The sequence below is a fragment of the Pseudorasbora parva genome, chromosome 2 (assembly GCF_024679245.1).
Source record: "Pseudorasbora parva isolate DD20220531a chromosome 2, ASM2467924v1, whole genome shotgun sequence".
NCBI lineage: Eukaryota > Metazoa > Chordata > Actinopteri > Cypriniformes > Gobionidae > Pseudorasbora > Pseudorasbora parva.
Genome location: NC_090173.1, coordinates 59,606,425 through 59,627,261, shown reverse-complemented (window position 1 = coordinate 59,627,261; position 20,837 = coordinate 59,606,425). Strand labels below are relative to the sequence as shown.

Sequence of the window (20,837 nt, the reverse complement as noted above, 5' to 3'; positions counted from 1 at the left end):
TTTAACTATCAGGACAGCAGTGATGTGGGAACTGAATTTGGAGACCATACAGTGTATTACAGTAAAGTTATTAAATATGATTATTATAAAAAATCACTAAAATATGCAGAAAAAGGCATTTCTCCAGAATAAGTGTTGTAGTTTAACTATCAGGACAGCAGTGATGAGGAACTGAATTTGGAGACCATACAGTGTATTACAGTAAAGTTATTAAATATGATTATTATAAAAAATCACTAAAATATGCAGAAAAAGGCATTTCTCCAGAATAAGTGTTGTAGTTTAACTATCAGGACAGCAGTGATGAGGAACTGAATTTGGTGACCATACAGTGCATTACAGTAAAGTTATTAAATATGATTATTATAAAAAATCACTAAAATATGCAGAAAAAGGCATTTCTCCAGAATAAGTGTTGTAGTTTATCTATCAGGACAGCAGTGATGAGGAACTGAATTTGGTGACCATACAGTGCATTACAGTAAAGTTATTAAATATGATTATTATAAAAAATCACTAAAATATGCAGAAAAAGACATTTCTCCAGAATAAGTGTTGTAGTTTATCTATCAGGACAGCAGTGATGAGGAACTGAATTTGGTGACCATACAGTGCATTACAGTAAAGTTATTAAATATGATTATTATAAAAAATCACTAAAATATGCAGAAAAAGGCATTTCTCCAGAATAAGTGTTGTAGTTTAACTATCAGGACAGCAGTGATGAGGAACTGAATTTGGTGACCATACAGTGCATTACAGTAAAGATATTAAATATGATTATTATAAAAAATCATTAAAATATGCAGAAAAAGGCATTTCTCCAGAATAAGTGTTGTAGTTTAACTATCAGGACAGCAGTGATGAGGAACTGAATTTGGTGACCATACAGTGCATTACAGTAAAGATATTAAATATGATTATTATAAAAAATCACTAAAATATGCAGAAAAAGACATTTCTCCAGAATAAGTGTTGTAGTTTAACTATCAGGACAGCAGTGATGAGGAATTGAATTTGGTGACCATACAGTGCATTACAGTAAAGTTATTAAATATGATTATTATAAAAAATCATTAAAATATGCAGAAAAAGGCATTTCCCCAGAATAAGTGTTGTAGTTTATCTATCAGGACAGCAGTGATGAGGGAACTGAATTTGGAGACCATACAGTGCATTACAGTAAAGTTATTAAATATGATTATTATAAAAAATCACTAAAATATGCAGAAAAAGGCATTTCCCCAGAATAAGTGTTGTAGTTTATCTATCAGGACAGCAGTGATGAGGAACTGAATTTGGTGACCATACAGTGCATTACAGTAAAGATATTAAATATGATTATTATAAAAAATCACTAAAATATGCAGAAAAAGACATTTCTCCAGAATAAGTGTTGTAGTTTAACTATCAGGACAGCAGTGATGAGGAACTGAATTTGGTGACCATACAGTGTATTACAGTAAAGTTATTAAATATGATTATTATAAAAAATCACTAAAATATGCAGAAAAAGGCATTTCCCCAGAATAAGTGTTGTAGTTTAACTATCAGGACAGCAGTGATGAGGAACTGAATTTGGTGACCATACAGTGTATTACAGTAAAGATATTAAATATGATTATTATAAAAAATCACTAAAATATGCAGAAAAAGGCATTTCTCCAGAATAAGTGTTGTAGTTTATCTATCAGGACAGCAGTGATGAGGAACTGAATTTGGTGACCATACAGTGCATTACAGTAAAGATATTAAATATGATTATTATAAAAAATCATTAAAATATGCAGAAAAAGGCATTTCTCCAGAATAAGTGTTGTAGTTTATCTATCAGGACAGCAGTGATGAGGGAACTGAATTTGGTGACCATACAGTGCATTACAGTAAAGTTATTAAATATGATTATTATAAAAAATCACTAAAATATGCAGAAAAAGACATTTCTCCAGAATAAGTGTTGTAGTTTATCTATCAGGACAGCAGTGATGAGGGAACTGAATTTGGTGACCATACAGTGCATTACAGTAAAGATATTAAATATGATTATTATAAAAAATCATTAAAATATGCAGAAAAAGACATTTCTCCAGAATAAGTGTTGTAGTTTATCTATCAGGACAGCAGTGATGAGGGAACTGAATTTGGTGACCATACAGTGTATTACAGTAAAGTTATTAAATATGATTATTATAAAAAATCACTAAAATATGCAGAAAAAGGCATTTCTCCAGAATAAGTGTTGTAGTTTAACTATCAGGACAGCAGTGATGAGGAACTGAATTTGGTGACCATACAGTGCATTACAGTAAAGTTATTAAATATGATTATTATAAAAAATCACTAAAATATGCAGAAAAAGGCATTTCCCCAGAATAAGTGTTGTAGTTTAACTATCAGGACAGCAGTGATGAGGAACTGAATTTGGTGACCATACAGTGCATTACAGTAAAGATATTAAATATGATTATTATAAAAAATCACTAAAATATGCAGAAAAAGGCATTTCCCCAGAATAAGTGTTGTAGTTTATCTATCAGGACAGCAGTGATGAGGGAACTGAATTTGGTGACCATACAGTGCATTACAGTAAAGTTATTAAATATGATTATTATAAAAAATCACTAAAATATGCAGAAAAAGACATTTCTCCAGAATAAGTGTTGTAGTTTATCTATCAGGACAGCAGTGATGAGGGAACTGAATTTGGTGACCATACAGTGTATTACAGTAAAGTTATTAAATATGATTATTATAAAAAATCACTAAAATATGCAGAAAAAGGCATTTCCCCAGAATAAGTGTTGTAGTTTAACTATCAGGACAGCAGTGATGAGGAACTGAATTTGGTGACCATACAGTGCATTACAGTAAAGATATTAAATATGATTATTATAAAAAATCACTAAAATATGCAGAAAAAGGCATTTCCCCAGAATAAGTGTTGTAGTTTAACTATCAGGACAGCAGTGATGAGGGAACTGAATTTGGTGACCATACAGTGCATTACAGTAAAGATATTAAATATGATTATTATAAAAAATCACTAAAATATGCAGAAAAAGACATTTCTCCAGAATAAGTGTTGTAGTTTAACTATCAGGACAGCAGTGATGAGGGAACTGAATTTGGTGACCATACAGTGTATTACAGTAAAGTTATTAAATATGATTATTATAAAAAATCACTAAAATATGCAGAAAAAGACATTTCTCCAGAATAAGTGTTGTAGTTTATCTATCAGGACAGCAGTGATGAGGAACTGAATTTGGTGACCATACAGTGCATTACAGTAAAGATATTAAATATGATTATTATAAAAAATCACTAAAATATGCAGAAAAAGGCATTTCCCCAGAATAAGTGTTGTAGTTTATCTATCAGGACAGCAGTGATGAGGGAACTGAATTTGGTGACCATACAGTGTATTACAGTAAAGTTATTAAATATGATTATTATAAAAAATCATTAAAATATGCAGAAAAAGGCATTTCTCCAGAATAAGTGTTGTAGTTTATCTATCAGGACAGCAGTGATGAGGGAACTGAATTTGGTGACCATACAGTGCATTACAGTAAAGTTATTAAATATGATTATTATAAAAAATCACTAAAATATGCAGAAAAAGACATTTCTCCAGAATAAGTGTTGTAGTTTATCTATCAGGACAGCAGTGATGAGGGAACTGAATTTGGTGACCATACAGTGCATTACAGTAAAGATATTAAATATGATTATTATAAAAAATCATTAAAATATGCAGAAAAAGACATTTCTCCAGAATAAGTGTTGTAGTTTATCTATCAGGACAGCAGTGATGAGGGAACTGAATTTGGTGACCATACAGTGCATTACAGTAAAGATATTAAATATGATTATTATAAAAAATCATTAAAATATGCAGAAAAAGACATTTCTCCAGAATAAGTGTTGTAGTTTATCTATCAGGACAGCAGTGATGAGGGAACTGAATTTGGTGACCATACAGTGTATTACAGTAAAGTTATTAAATATGATTATTATAAAAAATCACTAAAATATGCAGAAAAAGGCATTTCTCCAGAATAAGTGTTGTAGTTTAACTATCAGGACAGCAGTGATGAGGAACTGAATTTGGTGACCATACAGTGTATTACAGTAAAGATATTAAATATGATTATTATAAAAAATCACTAAAATATGCAGAAAAAGACATTTCTCCAGAATAAGTGTTGTAGTTTAACTATCAGGACAGCAGTGATGAGGAACTGAATTTGGTGACCATACAGTGCATTACAGTAAAGATATTAAATATGATTATTATAAAAAATCATTAAAATATGCAGAAAAAGGCATTTCCCCAGAATAAGTGTTGTAGTTTAACTATCAGGACAGCAGTGATGAGGAACTGAATTTGGTGACCATACAGTGTATTACAGTAAAGTTATTAAATATGATTATTATAAAAAATCACTAAAATATGCAGAAAAAGGCATTTCCCCAGAATAAGTGTTGTAGTTTAACTATCAGGACAGCAGTGATGAGGAACTGAATTTGTTGACCATACAGTGTATTACAGTAAAGTTATTAAATATGATTATTATAAAAAATCACTAAAATATGCAGAAAAAGGCATTTCTCCAGAATAAGTGTTGTAGTTTAACTATCAGGACAGCAGTGATGAGGAACTGAATTTGGTGACCATACAGTGCATTACAGTAAAGATATTAAATATGATTATTATAAAAAATCACTAAAATATGCAGAAAAAGGCATTTCCCCAGAATAAGTGTTGTAGTTTAACTATCAGGACAGCAGTGATGAGGAACTGAATTTGGTGACCATACAGTGCATTACAGTAAAGTTATTAAATATGATTATTATAAAAAATCACTAAAATATGCAGAAAAAGGCATTTCTCCAGAATAAGTGTTGTAGTTTATCTATCAGGACAGCAGTGATGAGGAACTGAATTTGGTGACCATACAGTGCATTACAGTAAAGTTATTAAATATGATTATTATAAAAAATCACTAAAATATGCAGAAAAAGGCATTTCCCCAGAATAAGTGTTGTAGTTTAACTATCAGGACAGCAGTGATGAGGAACTGAATTTGGTGACCATACAGTGCATTACAGTAAAGATATTAAATATGATTATTATAAAAAATCACTAAAATATGCAGAAAAAGACATTTCTCCAGAATAAGTGTTGTAGTTTATCTATCAGGACAGCAGTGATGAGGAACTGAATTTGGTGACCATACAGTGCATTACAGTAAAGATATTAAATATGATTATTATAAAAAATCACTAAAATATGCAGAAAAAGGCATTTCCCCAGAATAAGTGTTGTAGTTTAACTATCAGGACAGCAGTGATGAGGGAACTGAATTTGGTGACCATACAGTGCATTACAGTAAAGATATTAAATATGATTATTATAAAAAATCACTAAAATATGCAGAAAAAGACATTTCTCCAGAATAAGTGTTGTAGTTTATCTATCAGGACAGCAGTGATGAGGAACTGAATTTGGTGACCATACAGTGCATTACAGTAAAGATATTAAATATGATTATTATAAAAAATCACTAAAATATGCAGAAAAAGGCATTTCTCCAGAATAAGTGTTGTAGTTTAACTATCAGGACAGCAGTGATGAGGAACTGAATTTGGTGACCATACAGTGCATTACAGTAAAGTTATTAAATATGATTTATTATAAAAAATCACTAAAATATGCAGAAAAAGACATTTCTCCAGAATAAGTGTTGTAGTTTAACTATCAGGACAGCAGTGATGAGGGAACTGAATTTGGTGACCATACAGTGTATTACAGTAAAGTTATTAAATATGATTATTATAAAAAATCACTAAAATATGCAGAAAAAGGCATTTCTCCAGAATAAGTGTTGTAGTTTATCTATCAGGACAGCAGTGATGAGGGAACTGAATTTGGTGACCATACAGTGCATTACAGTAAAGTTATTAAATATGATTATTATAAAAAATCATTAAATATGCAAAAAAGACATTTCTCCAGAATAAGTGTTGTAGTTTATCTATCAGGACAGCAGTGATGAGGAACTGAATTTGGTGACCATACAGTGGATTACAGTAAAGATATTAAATATGATTATTATAAAAAATCATTAAAATATGCAGAAAAAGACATTTCCCCAGAATAAGTGTTGTAGTTTAACTATCAGGACAGCAGTGATGAGGGAACTGAATTTGGTGACCATACAGTGCATTACAGTAAAGTTATTAAATATGATTATTATAAAAAATCACTAAAATATGCAGAAAAAGACATTTCTCCAGAATAAGTGTTGTAGTTTAACTATCAGGACAGCAGTGATGAGGGAACTGAATTTGGTGACCATACAGTGTATTACAGTAAAGTTATTAAATATGATTATTATAAAAAATCACTAAAATATGCAGAAAAAGGCATTTCTCCAGAATAAGTGTTGTAGTTTATCTATCAGGACAGCAGTGATGAGGAACTGAATTTGGAGACCATACAGTGCATTACAGTAAAGTTATTAAATATGTTTTATTATAAAAAAATCATAAAAAATATGCTATAAAAATATCCATTTTTGGGTGAACTAACCCTTGAAGCCCATCCTGAAGTGCCAAGCACAGGTTGGCAGTAAAGCCACGCCCCTTACCATTACGGGCAGAAGTCACATCTGCGGTGACTAGCAAGGATTTATGATGTCACCAACCCAGGAAGAAGCTTGTTGTAGTCCAAACCGGCCGTTTTTGTAGGCATTAAACTGCCGTAACTTTAACCGCATTCTTGTCAAAGATTGTAGACAGTGTCACGGTTCATGAACATGCTGTCTCTCTCTCCTCTTGTGAACTGTCTGTGGGCATGGTCACTGATCAGCGCTGATCAGCAGCGCCAGCTGGTTATCATCAGTGTGTGTCTTTATGTGTTCAGTAACTGGTGTCTCATGTTGTCAGATCGTTGTGGTTCCTGTGTGTGTGTGTGTTCCTGCTGTTCCCCGCTGTTCATGGTCCCTGGAGTTTGCTCGTTCTTCGTCGTCTGCTGTCGTCTAGTTGTTCCACTCAGCACCGGAATAAGAGCATGTAAGCCCGCCCAAATCATCCCAATGGAGGCTAACGATCGGCGGGTGAAGGTCGCTGCGCGATCGGTCTTTTCAGCGGGGAAAAGGGATTTTATTCCAATTCTTCTTAATCTGACTCCATTTAATCATAATTTAGAATTTAGGTTAGAATGCCAATTGGTTAGTTGGTCATTTATATTCAATAGTTTAAGTACACATTTAATTATTCCGTTTAACCCTTTGTTGAAATTATGCCCATTCGTAACCTGAATAATTCCAGAGATGTATAAAGCCAATTACATAATCAATTCAAAGGTAATCCATATATAACATCAAATACTCTGAAGTAAAAAATTAAATATATACCTGACTTCTGAAAATTACATAATGCTCCATGGGTTAAAACTTCCAGCATTACAGGCTGACCTGAATACAGTATCAAGCCCTGAGCTCTTTGCAACATTTCCTTAAATAACCAGACCCAGATGCATACCCAGAACCATTTGAAACTCTTTCAAATGGAAACACCAGTTCACAATAGAAATTTGCATTAATCAAGTCCTATAGATTTGTATAGAAGAGAGGCCAAATGGCTGAAAGCCACACCCACCATACACCAAGGCAAGATATCTTAAAACTCTTAAAACATTTAGGATGTTCTAGTTTACTTCTGTAGAGTAGAGATATTTGTACCGGTCGTACTGAGACATTTCAAATGATATCAAACACATATAATACTGTATCGTGAGGATTGACATTAGCAAAGAGATTTCTAGTGAATTTCAGGTGATCTCAAGTTTGGGAGAGCAGGAGTTTGGGGGAAGTTTCATGTGAAAGGAGAGGCATGTAAAATAGTGTCATTCATAGATGGTTCACTCAGTGTGATGTCATCTTGGACAGAGTTAACTGTATGAATGAGTTCAGGTGCTAATTTTCTTTGTTTTCTCAAAGCGATCAGACATTTTGGCATCTACTAGGTTTTTCCAGCCTTACAAGCACTTCACTTGGATCACTCACGGGATTGGAGCACCTTCACTACGCCGTCCACCGAGGTCTCTGAGTTCGTCGTCATCGTCTTGTGGCCGTCTGACCCTGTGTTCTTTGTGGCTTGTGCCAATCTAATAAAGAGCTTTTGCATTTGCATCCACTGTCTGTGTATCATTACAGAACGATCTGACCATCGATAGATGCAGCAAGCGCTACAAGTTGGGACGAATTTGCCTCCCGTAATATTACGAGGATGGACCAGCAAGAAGAGGGCATCACCAACACAGGGCGGGCGGTCCAAGCTCTTGTAATGCAGGTGTCCGAGTTCACCCGACAACTTCAACTACTCAGGAGCCCCACTGCGCCGCCCACACCGCCCGTACAACCCATTGCCATCTAGGAGAGTTCCCCAAGAGAGCCGCGCCTACCCACCCCGGAGGTTTATGCAGGTGACCCAGATTTCTGCAGAGCATTCTTGACCTGTTGTTCGATGTACTTCTCTTTACAGCCACTGACATTTCAACAAGAGAGGTCGAAGGTGGCATTCGTGCTCACATTACTGTCGGGTAAAGCGGCTCTTTGGTGAACGGCGGTGTGGGAAAGTAAGGATCCATGCTGCGCCTCGTTCCAGGCACTCTTCGAAGAGATGAGGAGGGTCTTCGATCGTGCCGATCTTCGCCAAGTGCCATTGGAACGAGGTGGCGCAGTGGGACCGATTCCTGCATGGGCTGGCTGACCGTGTCCAAAGAGAGATTTATATGCTGGACCTCCCTTCTAATCTCAACAGAGTAGACGCTCGGCTGAGCAGGATGGGTCGATTTCAGCATGGACTATAGTCTCGTGAAGTGAAGGAGGCACGCAGCGACAGAAGAGAGAGCTAAGAGGTCAGCCCCGTCTCAAATCACGAGCCCATGCAGGTGGGGAGAGCTCGGCTTTCCCCGGAGGAGAGAGAGAAGCGGAGATCCCTGGGACTGTGCCTGTACTGCGGCAAGCCGGGTCACTTCATCAACTCCTGCCCGGTAAAAGATCAAGCCCGGTAGTAACGCTGAGGCTACTATCGGGTGGGATCTCCGCTAAGAAGAACTCACCATCATCCACTCTCCTTCCGGTAAGACTTAGGTGGGCAGCTCACACGCATGACACTGAAGCACTGCTGGATTCGGGAGCGGAAGGTCATTTCATGGACTTTGGACTGGCTCAGAAACTTTAAATCCCCTTCTCACCACTCCATCATCACATCTCTGTCAATGCCCTCAATGGCCAACTACTTCCCATCATCGCACAAATCACTGACCCTCTCATGCTCATCATATCCGGCAACCACACTGAGACAATATACTTCTACATCATGCACTCTCCACTGGCAACCGTTGTTCTGGGACATCTGTGGCTCACCAAAGCCACAATCTCAGGGTGGATTTGGGCCACAACTCTGTTTCTGAGTGGAGTAATGTGTGTCATGAGTCTTGTTTGTTGTCTTCTTGTACGTCTGTTCCTGTGTCTGTGTTCCAGGAGGAGGCAGCAGATTTGTCTAACGTGCCCGTGGAGTACCAGGACCTGAGGAGAGTGTTCAGTAAGTCTCGTGCTGCTTCTCTTCCTCCGCACCGTCCCTGTGTGTGTGTGTGTGTGTGTGTGTGTGTGTGTGTGTGTGTGTGTGTGAGACGCGCGATATGCGGATATGTGGTGGCCCAGTTTTGATTCTGTGGCGTACCGCCTCAAATTAGTCTGTGTGGGAAACACTGAGATATGCAAAAATTACGAACTGTTCCTTTGCTTTTATTTTACATTTCTTTAAAAAATACAATTCACAAAACAATTCACCTCATGAATATGTGCATATGTGTGTTTTTCCATTAACTGTATAATGTGAATAAAAATGGATATCAGACTAATAAAGTTCATAATAACTTAGCACAGTTATTATCTTCATTAAAGCTGCATAGTGTTAACTTTCAAGAATATCAGGGTTTAGCATTGTCCTTGCATATAAGGCTGTGCAACATGAGTTTTATACCTTCGAGTTTCAAATCAGTGTTCAATAAATAATTTAGTTTAGAAATTTTGTGCATCCACTTATTATTAGTGTGACATTTTATCATACAAATGAAGGGGAAAACACTTTATTGGCCATCCGCTGACCCTGACCTCTAAATATCGGCATCGGCTATAGAAAAACCCATATCGGTTGATCTCTAATCCGTACGTCCGTCTACTCCCGAGTGTATTTTATCCGAGACTCTTTTCCTCTCCACTCTCAGGTGGGAGGTCGAATCGAAGGTTTCGTCTGCCTTAGAAGGGGTAACGCCTCCGCCCGACTGCCCACAGAACCGGTTATTTGTGCCAGAGGGAAATCGGTCTGACGTTATTCAGTGGGGTTATTGTTCCAGCATAGCCTGTCATCCAGGAGTTCACCATACCAGTTTTTTGGTCAGGCAAGGATTCTGGTGGCCCTCCGGATGGGTTATTACAACCGCTGTCAGACCCTTCGAGACCCTGGTCCCACATCGCACTAGATTTTATTACCGCCCTCCCAGGGCAAGACGGTTGTTTTGACCGTCGTGGACCGGTTCTTGAAGGCGGCCCATTTAACTCCTTTACCCAAATTACCCTCAGCTAAGGAGACAGCGGTTCCTGTCATTGATCACGTCTTTCAGTTACATGGCCTCCCGACAGACGTGGTGTCTGACAGGGGTCCCCAGTTTGTGTCCAAATTTTGGCGAGAGTTTTGTAAACTTCTGGGAGCCACTGTTAGTTTATCTTCGGGGTTTCACCCGCAGAGCAATAGTCAAACCGAGAGAGCTAACCAAGATTTGGAGAGAGTGTTGGGATGTTTGGTCTCCAGGAATCCTTCTTCCTGGAGTCAACAACTGTCTATGGTTGAGTACGCACATAACACGTTACCAGTGTCATCCACGGGCCTGTCGCCATTTGCATGTAGTGTAGGTTACCAGCCACCGGTTTTTCCCAGTTTGGAATCCGAAGTCACGGTCCCCTCTGCTCACGCCTTCATCCAGAGGTGCTGTCACACTTGGAGCAGAGCCCGTGAGACTCTTCTCCAGGCTGGGACGCGCACCAAGGCTAAGGCCGATCGCCACCGATCTACGCCTCCGATATACGTCATTGGTCAAAAAGTGTGGCTTTCTACCAAGAACATTCCTCTCTGATCTGTATCGAATAAACTTGCTCCCAAATTTATTGGCCCGTTTCCTGTCACCAAGATCATTAGTCCAGTGACAGTCCGACTCAAACTCCCTCCTGCGTACAGGAGAATTCACCCCGCCTTTAATGTGTCTAAAATAAAGCCTGTGTTTCATGCTCAGATTAATCCGCCTGTCCCCGGTTCCCCCCCACCACATCTCGTAAATGGGGAACCAAGGATGAGACGCGGATTTCAATACTTGGTGGACTGGGAGGGTTATGGACCGGAGGAGAGAAGTTGGGTTCCTGCTAGAGACATTCTGGATCACGCTTTGATCCGATGATTACAATCGACAGGTAAGTCCGTCTGGGAATGAAAGGAGGCATTCCTAGAGGAGAGGGTAATGTCACGTTTAATGAATCCGCTGTCTCTCTCTCGTCTTGTGAACTGTCTGTGGGCGTGGTCACTGATCAGCAGCGCCAGCTGGTCATCTTTAGTGTATGTCTTTATATGTTCAGTAACTGGTGTCTCATGTTGTCAGATAGTTGTAGTTCCTGTGTGTGTGTTCCCCGCTGTTCATGGTCCCTGGAGTTTGCTCGTTCTTCAGCAGCCATTGAACGAACGCACAGAGTAACGTCATAACATTATTTTAAAAGCACTAAATTGTATCTAATATGATAAACAGAGCTGTATTACCTTATACTCATGACCGGAAAAACGGAAATCGTGTGCGCGCCTGGCGACTGTGTCCCGTCATAATAAAAATCCCCGTGTTCGCGAGGCGGGTGTTTGTGTAACAATCGCTCCAGCAGCCGTGCTCAGCTCCACAACACTCGGTCCTGCCCTGCTTCACACTACAGTAACGTTAATAACCGTATCCATCAACATGATTTCTGCCCGAGTCCTATTTTCCACCAGTTCTGAGTTTAAGTCCACATGTCCCAAGATGCTGCGCTCAAACTTGGCGTCATCAAACTACACCTTTGTTTTGATTAGGCGACCTCTAGTGGATGAAAAGTTGCATAGTGCACCTTTAAGAACTGATACTCTGCTTGTCATGACTTCCTCAACAATTGCACAGTTCTTGATCTGAGGCTCAAGGCCCGTCCTCATGTGGATGATGCCTGTCGTGACAGAATCTACAACAACCTCATCAAAGAGATTGCAACCATGGAATAACAGGTATTTTAAGTGTCCATTTGTGTGTAAAAATGTCTTCATGATATAATTCTTCATGGTATAATTTGAAATACTTGCTGCTTTGAAACAATCTGCATTGTTAAAAAAGCTTATATAAATATATAAATAAAGATGACAGAGCCAGTAGTAGTTAATACAAGTTTTGTCATTTTATTTTGCAGAGTGAGGAGGCCACAGCAGTTAGTTCATCCCCAGTGACAGGACACCTAGAGGCTTCATCTCTCCTCCTGTGAAGAAGTCAGCCATAGCTGAACAGTTTGGTGAACTCTTCAAGACTCAGGTGGGAAACAAGCCTACTTTGCAGCTGGTGAAAGAAGAGGTTAGCTTATACAAGGCTGTGGACTGCATTTCACTGGATTCAAACCCACTTGAATGGTAGAGGACCAATTAGCCAACATATCCTCATATTGCCATGTTAGCAAAGCACTACCTTGCTGTACCTGCTCCCTCAGGCTACGTCTACACTAATCCGGATAAATATAAAAACAGAGTTTTCATCTAAAAATGCTCCGCGTACACACTATCATTTTCAATCATTTTCCAAAAAATTTTCATCTACACTGAAATGTCTGAAAACGCTTACATCCCCGTACTGCGCATGAGCAAATCCAAGACGCTTCGACTTGCGTCATTTCCGCTACTCGTTTATTTACTCTTTGAAATTTTGCGGCAATGTCGAGAAAAGGCACTGAGTTTTTTTAACAGTATGTACAAACTGACATTAATATTTAACAAGGCTGTTAAAACAGAAAGCATACAAAACAACTCTGCTGTACAATGTCGTTCACCATCTTGGCTGAATTGGTCATATGACTGCATTACATGGCTAAAAATGCGTCATTATTATTATTAATATCATCCTGTATTAAAAAGCCTCCATTTTCACAGTCCACACTACAACGCGAAGACGGCGTTTTCAAAACGATACAGTTTCATTGACTTACAACTAGGGGTGTAACAATTCGTTTTAACAACATTTCGATTCGGTTGAAATAAAACAGTCACACTGATTTAAATTTTTGGCTAAAAAGTTACTGAATTGATTTCAAGTCACTGAATCGTTTCGGATCATATCTTTCTAAATGAACCAATATCGTCCTTAAATCGTCTCGACAACCTCAAATCGTGATATGAATCGAATCGTTGTTAAACGAATCGTTACACCCCTACTTAAAACGCTGTCTCAGTGTGGACGGAAGGCCAAAACAGAGAGAAAAATATACGGTTTCAAATTAAAACGTATTAGTGTGGACATGGCCTTGCTGTACCTGCTACCTCAGTCCCTAGCGAGAGGGTATTTTCTACAGCTGGAGACATTGTTACTGCCAGCAGATTTGCCATTTCTGTTGACAAGTAAAAAAAATTGTCAAAAAACATGAAAGTTGAATGAATCTGAGCAGGCCTTCAGCCTGGAGCTGTTCATGCTGCACTTTAGACTGTGGAAAAGTTATATATATTTTAAATATGAGCAGGCCTACAAGCTGGGATTGGTAATCATAGTTACAAGCTGCACTGACTGTAATCAGTGATTTATTTATATTTTTCATTATATTTTATTATGTGATATTGGTTTGAGACTGAGAGTATTTCCTTTAGTGGATAACTTTGCAGCAGTATTTTATTTCTTTTTTATTTTTATTTGATATAGATTATATTTTATTAGAAAATGTTTCAAAAAGTGTGTAAACAAATTGTTAAAAATAAGTTTATAGTAATTGTGGCAAGCAGCGAGGCGAGGGACCGTGAGAGCGGGCCGGTGATGAGTGCTAATGAGTGCCGCACCAGTCTCCTCTCGCGGCGGGAGCATAAAGGAGGAGCTATGACACTGGAAGACGAGAGAGGACCAGGCCTGAACAACATTTGTTGTTTTGTTTACATTTTTTTAATTAAATAAATAAACAAAACGAAAGTAACGCGGGCAGCCCCTCACGGACGACTGCCCGCACACACACAACAAAATGTAAACATAAATTCCAGGCCTGGTCCTCTCATCTTCCACTGTCGTCGCTTCTCCTTTTATGCTCCCGTCACTCGGCCGCGAGAGGAGACTGGTGTGGCGCGCAGTTGGCACTCATCACCAGCCCGCTCTCATGGTCCCCTGCCTCGCTGCTTGCCACAGTAATAAACATCCTGCAGTTTAATGTTTGCATTTCATTCCCTTACTGTACCGAAAATTTACCGAACCGTGACTTTAAAACCGAAGTACATACCAAACCGTGATTTTCGCGTCCATGTAGTGTTACACCCCTACTACAGCGTGAACTCTCATGTGACTGTCAAGGTTTCTTTTATGTGTGAAACACTTTACACAATGTTGGCAGGCGAATGGGCTCGCTTCAATGTGAACTTTCATGTGACTGTCAAGGTTTCCTTTATGTTTGAAACTCTTTCCACACTGTTGGCAGGTGTAAGGTTTCTCTTCAGAATGAACTCTCATGTGCCTGTCGAGGCTTATTTTATGTCTGAAACTCTTTCCACACTGTTGGCATGTGTAAGATTTCTCTCCAGTGTGAACTCTCATGTGAACTTTAAGGTTTCCTTTATAAGTGAAACACTTTCCGCACTGTTGACAGGTGTAAGGTTTCTCTCCAGTGTGAACTCTCATGTGCCTGTCAAGGGTTCCTTTATCAGTGAAAAACTTTCCACACTGTTGGCAGGTGTAAGGTTTCTCTCCAGTGTGAACTCTCATGTGACTGTCAAGGCTTATTTTATGTTTGAAACTCTTTCCACACTGTTGGCAGGTGTAAGGTTTCTCTCCAGTGTGAACTCTCATGTGCCTGTCAAGGTTTCTTTTATATTTGAAACTCTTTCCACACTCTTGGCAGCTGTAAGGTTTCTCTCCAGTGTGAACTTTCATGTGCCTGTCAAGGGCTCCTTTTTCACAGAAACACTTTCCACACTGTTGGCAGATGTAAGGTTTCATTCCAATGTGAACTTTCATGTGACTGTCAAGGGTTATTTTATGTTTGAAACACTTTCCACACTGTTGGCAGGTGTAAGGTTTCTCTCCAATGTGAACTTTCATGTGACTGTCAAGGGTTATTTTATGTTTGAAACTCTTTCCACACTGTTGGCAGGTGTAAGGTTTCTCTCCAATGTGAACTTTCATGTGACTGGCAAGGGTTATTTTATGTTTGAAACTCTTTCCACACTGTTGGCAGGTGTAAGGTATCTTTCCAGTGTGAACTCTAATGTGCCTGTTGAGGCTTATTTTATGTCTGAAACACTTTCCACACTGTTGGCATGTGTAAGGTTTCTCTCCAGTGTGAACTCTGATGTGAACATTAAGGTTTCCTTTATAAGTGAAATACTTTCCACACTGTTGGCAGGTGTAAGCTTTCTCTCCAGTGTGGACTCTCATGTGACTGTCAAGGCTTATTTTATGTCTGAAACACTTTCCACACTGTTGGCAGGTGTAAGGTTTCTCTCCAGTGTGAACTCTCATGTGAACTTTAAGGGTTTTTTTATCAGTGAAACACTTTCCACACTGTTGGCAGGTGTACGGTTTCTCTCCAGTGTGAACTCTCATGTGAACTTTAAGGGTTCCTTTATCAGTGAAACGCTTTCCACACTGTTGGCAGGTGTAAGGTTTCTCTCCAGTGTAAGCTCTCATGTGACTGTCTAGGCTTCTTTTTTGTTTGAAACTCTTTCCACAGTGTTGGCAGGTGTAAGGTTTCTCTCCAGTGTGAACTCTAATGTGCCTGTCAAGGCTTAATTTTTGTTTGAAACTCTTTCCACACTGTTGGCAGGTGTAAGGTTTTTCTCCAGTGTGAACTCTAATGTGCCTGTCAAGGGTTCCTTTTTCACTGAAACTCTTTCCACACTGTTGGCAGGTGTAAGGCTTCTCTCCAGTGTGAACTCTCATGTGGACTTCAAGCGTTCCTTTATGTTTGAAACTCTTTCCACACTGTTGGCAGATGTAAGGCTTCTCTCCAGAGTGAACTCGCATGTGGACTTCAAGGGTTCCTTTATGTTTGAAACTCTTTCCACACTGTTGGCAGATGTAAGGCTTCTCTCCAGAGTGAACTCGCATGTGGACTTCAAGGGTTCCTTTATGTGTGAAACTCTTTCCACACAGTTGGCAGGTGAATAAGCTCTCTCCAGTGTGAATTCTCATGTGGGCTATAAAGTTTATTTTTTCACTGAAACTCTTTCCACACTGTTGGCAAGTGTATGGCTTCTCTCCAGTGTGAACTCTCATGTGACTTTTAAGGCTTGTTTTATGTGTAAAACTCTTTCCACACTGTTGGCAAGTGTAAGGCTTCTCTCCAGTGTGAATTCTCATGTGGATTATAAGGCTTCCTTTTCCAGTGAACTTCCTTCCACACTGTTGGCAGGTGAAATATCTTTTAGTTCCTGTCTTTTGAGCTCTTTTTTGTGAGGAAGTCTTTTTAGCCTGTATCGATTTTTCTCCAGTCATGAAATCATGTTTATCATAAAGGTCTTTCTCTTCTTCCTTTTTATTAAGTTCATGACTTTCCTCTTTCAATGCCATTTGATCTAAGGGAAAAACATACATAGAACAATTTAGACATTTAAAGCATCGGTAGCAGGGTATAAGGTAGTATGTTATATAATATAGCCAATCCTAGGGATCAGGAATGGGCAGGGCTCGACATTAACACTTGTCCGGGACAAGTGGGTTTTTTGAAGGGACAAGTGAAAGAGAATTTTTCTTGCCAGACGGACAAGAGCCTGATTAAAACAAAAAATAACTAGCGAATCACCAAAATGCAAGAATGATTGTGCATTAATTTAGTGTAAGTGGGGACGCTGTTGACGCTCCTGCAGCCTCTCGAGAAGAAATGAACGTACAACACTAGAGCGTTTAAGCTGTTTCCTGAATACCATCACAACTAAAAATGACACTGCTTTCATATGACAGCTCCATAAACAATTAATTAACATTCACTAACATTCACTTAACGTCACTTACATTTTAGATGCAATATTGAGTGTTTTGTTCTATTTTAACAGCGAAAGTCGGTCATTTGCAGAACCGTAACGCGTCCCACAGCAAAAAGTGTTACTGAACGATTCACAGCGTTTGAATGAATCATTTGAATGAACGACTCAATGACTCACTCATTAAGACGGCCACCTGCTGGAGGTTCAGGCAAGGCAAGTTTATTTATATAGCACATTTCATACACAATGGCAATTCAAAGTGCTTTACATAGAAAGGAATTAAAATATGGATAAAAAAATGCATAAGAAAAAGAATGCAATGTAAAGAGAATTAAAAATAATAAAATGATAACCAAAGAAAAGAACAGGTAAGCTAAAACAGTTATAAAAAGAATTTAAAAAATGATGCATAGAAAAGGAGCAATCAGTCGGATGTACAATGGCACAGTGCTCATTCAGTAAATGCACAGCTAAACAGATGTGTTTTGAGTCTGGATTTGAATGTGGCTACTGTTGGAGCACATCTGATCTGTTCAGGAAGCTGGTTCCAACTACGGCTGGCATAATAGCTAAAAGCAGACTCTCCTTGCTTTGAGTGAACTCTTGGTATTTCTAACGAATTTGATCCTGCTGATCTGAGTGATCTGTTGGGTTTGTATTTAATCAGCATATCTGCAATGTATTGAGGCCCTAGGTCATTGAGAGATGTATAAATAAGTAGTAGTACTTTAAAATCTATCCTAGATGTAACTGGAAGCCAGTGTAAAGACCTGAGGACTGGTGTGATACGGTCATATTTTCTGGTTCTGCTCACAATCCTGGCAGCAGTGTTCTGTATGAGCTGCAGCTGTCTAATGGTCTTTTTGGGAAGGCCGGTGAGAAGGCCATTACAATAGTCCACCCTACTGGTGATGAACGCATGCACTAGTTTCTCTAAGTCTTGCCTGGAAACAAAGCATCTAATTCTTGGAATATTTTTCAGATGATAATATGCTGATTTAGTTATTGCTTTAACATGACTACTGAAACTCAGGTCTGACTCCAAAATCCCACCAAGATTCCTGACTTGATTTTTTGTTATCAGGCCTTTAGCCTCAAGATATGCGTTCACCTTGAGAATTTCATCTTTGTTTCCAAATGTAGTGATTTCAGTTTTGCCTTTGTTTAACTGAAGATAGTTTTGGCACATCCAGTTGTTAACTTCATCAATGCATTTGCACAGGGAGTCAATGGGGCTGTAGTCATTAGGTAATAGTGCTAAGTAGAGCTGGGTGTCGTCAGCATAGCTCTGGTAAGCAATTCTGTTCTTTTTCATTATTTGGCTCAGTGGCAGCATATACAGGTTAAACAGGAGTGGTGCTAGAATTGACACTTGTGGGACTCCGCATGTCATGGATGTCCACTCAGACTTATGGTCACCTATACTCACATAATAACCTCTCCTTTCTAAGTATGATCTGAACCATCTGAGGACCATTCCAGAAAGCTCGACCCAGTTTTCCAGCCTGTCAAGAAGTATGTTGTGGTCAACAGTGTCGAATGCAGCACTGAGGTCGAGTAGAACCAGAATTGATGTTTTGCCTATATCAGTATTTAAGCTAATATCATTTATAATCTTTATGAGCGCTGTCTCTGTGCTGTGATGCGGTCGGAAACCAGATTGAAAATTGTCAAAGAATCCATTTGAGTTTAAGAATATGTTTAGTTGATTGAAAACAACTTTTTCAATGATTGTGCCTATGAAGGGGAGATTTGAGATTGGTCTGTAGTTGCTCAGTATGGAGTTATCCAGATTTCTTTTTTTTTCAGAAAAGGCTTAACTATTGCAGTTTTAAGGGAGGTTGGAAAAGTCCCATAGAAGTGAGGAGTTCTAGGAGATCTGCTTCTAAACAGTTAAACACACTTTTGAAAAAAGAAGTGGGGAGTGCGTCAAGGGCGCAGGTTGATGTTTTAAGATGCTGTACTGTGTCTTCTAAAATTTTCCCGTCAATTGTTTCGAAATCAGACATAGTAATTTTCTGAGGTTTTGGTCTGAACTGTCTGACCCCAGAGCAACTCAAGGATGTGCTGATTGCCTGTCTGATATTTTTGATTTTCCCTGAGAAGTAAGCAAACACGCTGCATTTGCTGTCTGAGAGCATTTCTCTGGGAATGTGATTTGGGGGGTTTGTTAGTCTGTCTACAGTAGCAAAAAGAGTGCGCGTGTTTATGTGTTAGTTTATAATATTTGAGAAGAAGGTCTGTCTAGCTTTGCCTTGTTCAACATTGAAAGCATGAAGGCTGTCTTTATAGATGTTATAATGGACTACAAGTTTTGTCTTCCGCCACTTTCGTTCAGATTTTCTGCATTGTCTTTTCATTATTTGAACTGCTGTTGAATTTCTCCATGGTGCCTTTTGTTTGCCACTCTTTTTCCTGACTTTCAGAGGAGCAATATCATCAATTACACTCTTAACTTTTGAGTTAAAGGAGTCAAGGAGAAAATCAACAGAGTCTGCAGATATGCTTGATGTTATAGTTAAAGCCTTCATAAACAGCACATTAGTGTTCTCATTTAAGCATCTCTTTTTGACAGAGACAGGTCTAGCTTCAATGGCAGGAGAGATTGATATGTCAAAGAAAATACAGAAATGATCAGACAGTGCCACATCCTTAATAACAATCGATGAAATGTTTAGACCCTTACTGATAAGTAAATCTAGAGTGTGTCCACGATTGTGTGTGGGTCCATTTACATGCTGTGTCAAATCAAAAGTGTTAAGAACAGTCATGAGCTATTTTGTTGTACTGGATTCAATATTGTCTATGTGAATGTTAAAATCCCCAGCAATAGCAAAACTCTGAGGAAATTATTGATAACAGTTCTGTAAATTCCTCAATAAAGGCTGGAGAGTACTTTGGAGGCCTGCAAACAATGATAAGCAGGATGCATGGAGCACCTTTTAACACAATACCCAGATATTCTAGAGACAAATATTCACCAAATGACACTTGCTTACATTGAAAGACATCTTTAAAAAGAGCAGCAACACTCTTTTGTGTTGGCAACTCAGGTTGGCAGTGTGCGACGGCCACGGGCCTTGTCACTCCTTTCCTACCCTCCCGTCGCCAGGGGGCAGCTGTGTGGGCCTCGAGGACGCCCCCGGGCCTTCTCACCCACACACTGCCTCTCTCGTGAGCACTCAGTCAACACTCCGGGCCACCCACGGGCCTTCCGGGTCGGGGCTGAGTGCTTCACTTCCCTGCCTCCGGGCAGTGGGCAGCAGAGGACGCCTCCGGGCCTTCTCACCCACTCTCTGTCCAAACCAGGAGTGCTCAGGCAACACTTCGGGCCGCCTCCGGGCCTCCCGAGTCGGGCCAGAGTACTCCGCTTCGCTGCCCCACCCCGGGCACGTCTGTGGTGCCGTTGGTCCCGCTTGTACGGTCTCTGGGGGCCTGGCTAGGTCTCCCCAGGCCGTTTCGCTGGCTCATCCGTACCATCAGACTCGGCTACGCGATTCAGTTCGCGCGCCGGCCGCCCAAGTACAAGGGCATCCTCTTCACCT

The 20,837-nt window shown here is 39.4% G+C and overlaps 1 protein-coding gene across 4 annotated transcripts in view; it reads right to left on the bottom strand.

The window, feature by feature from the left end:
- Positions 1–14,459: 14,459 nt before the first annotated feature.
- LOC137047422 (zinc finger protein 850-like) overlaps positions 14,460–20,837 on the bottom strand; it is a 117,434-nt gene continuing 111,056 nt past the window's right edge. For all 4 annotated transcript variants that reach the window (XM_067425071.1, XM_067425089.1, XM_067425080.1 and 1 more), the window contains one exon: positions 14,460–16,884. In XM_067425071.1, the coding sequence (XP_067281172.1) occupies positions 14,624–16,884 (2,261 nt within the window). In that variant the 3' untranslated portion in view covers positions 14,460–14,623. The remainder of the gene's footprint in view (positions 16,885–20,837) is intronic.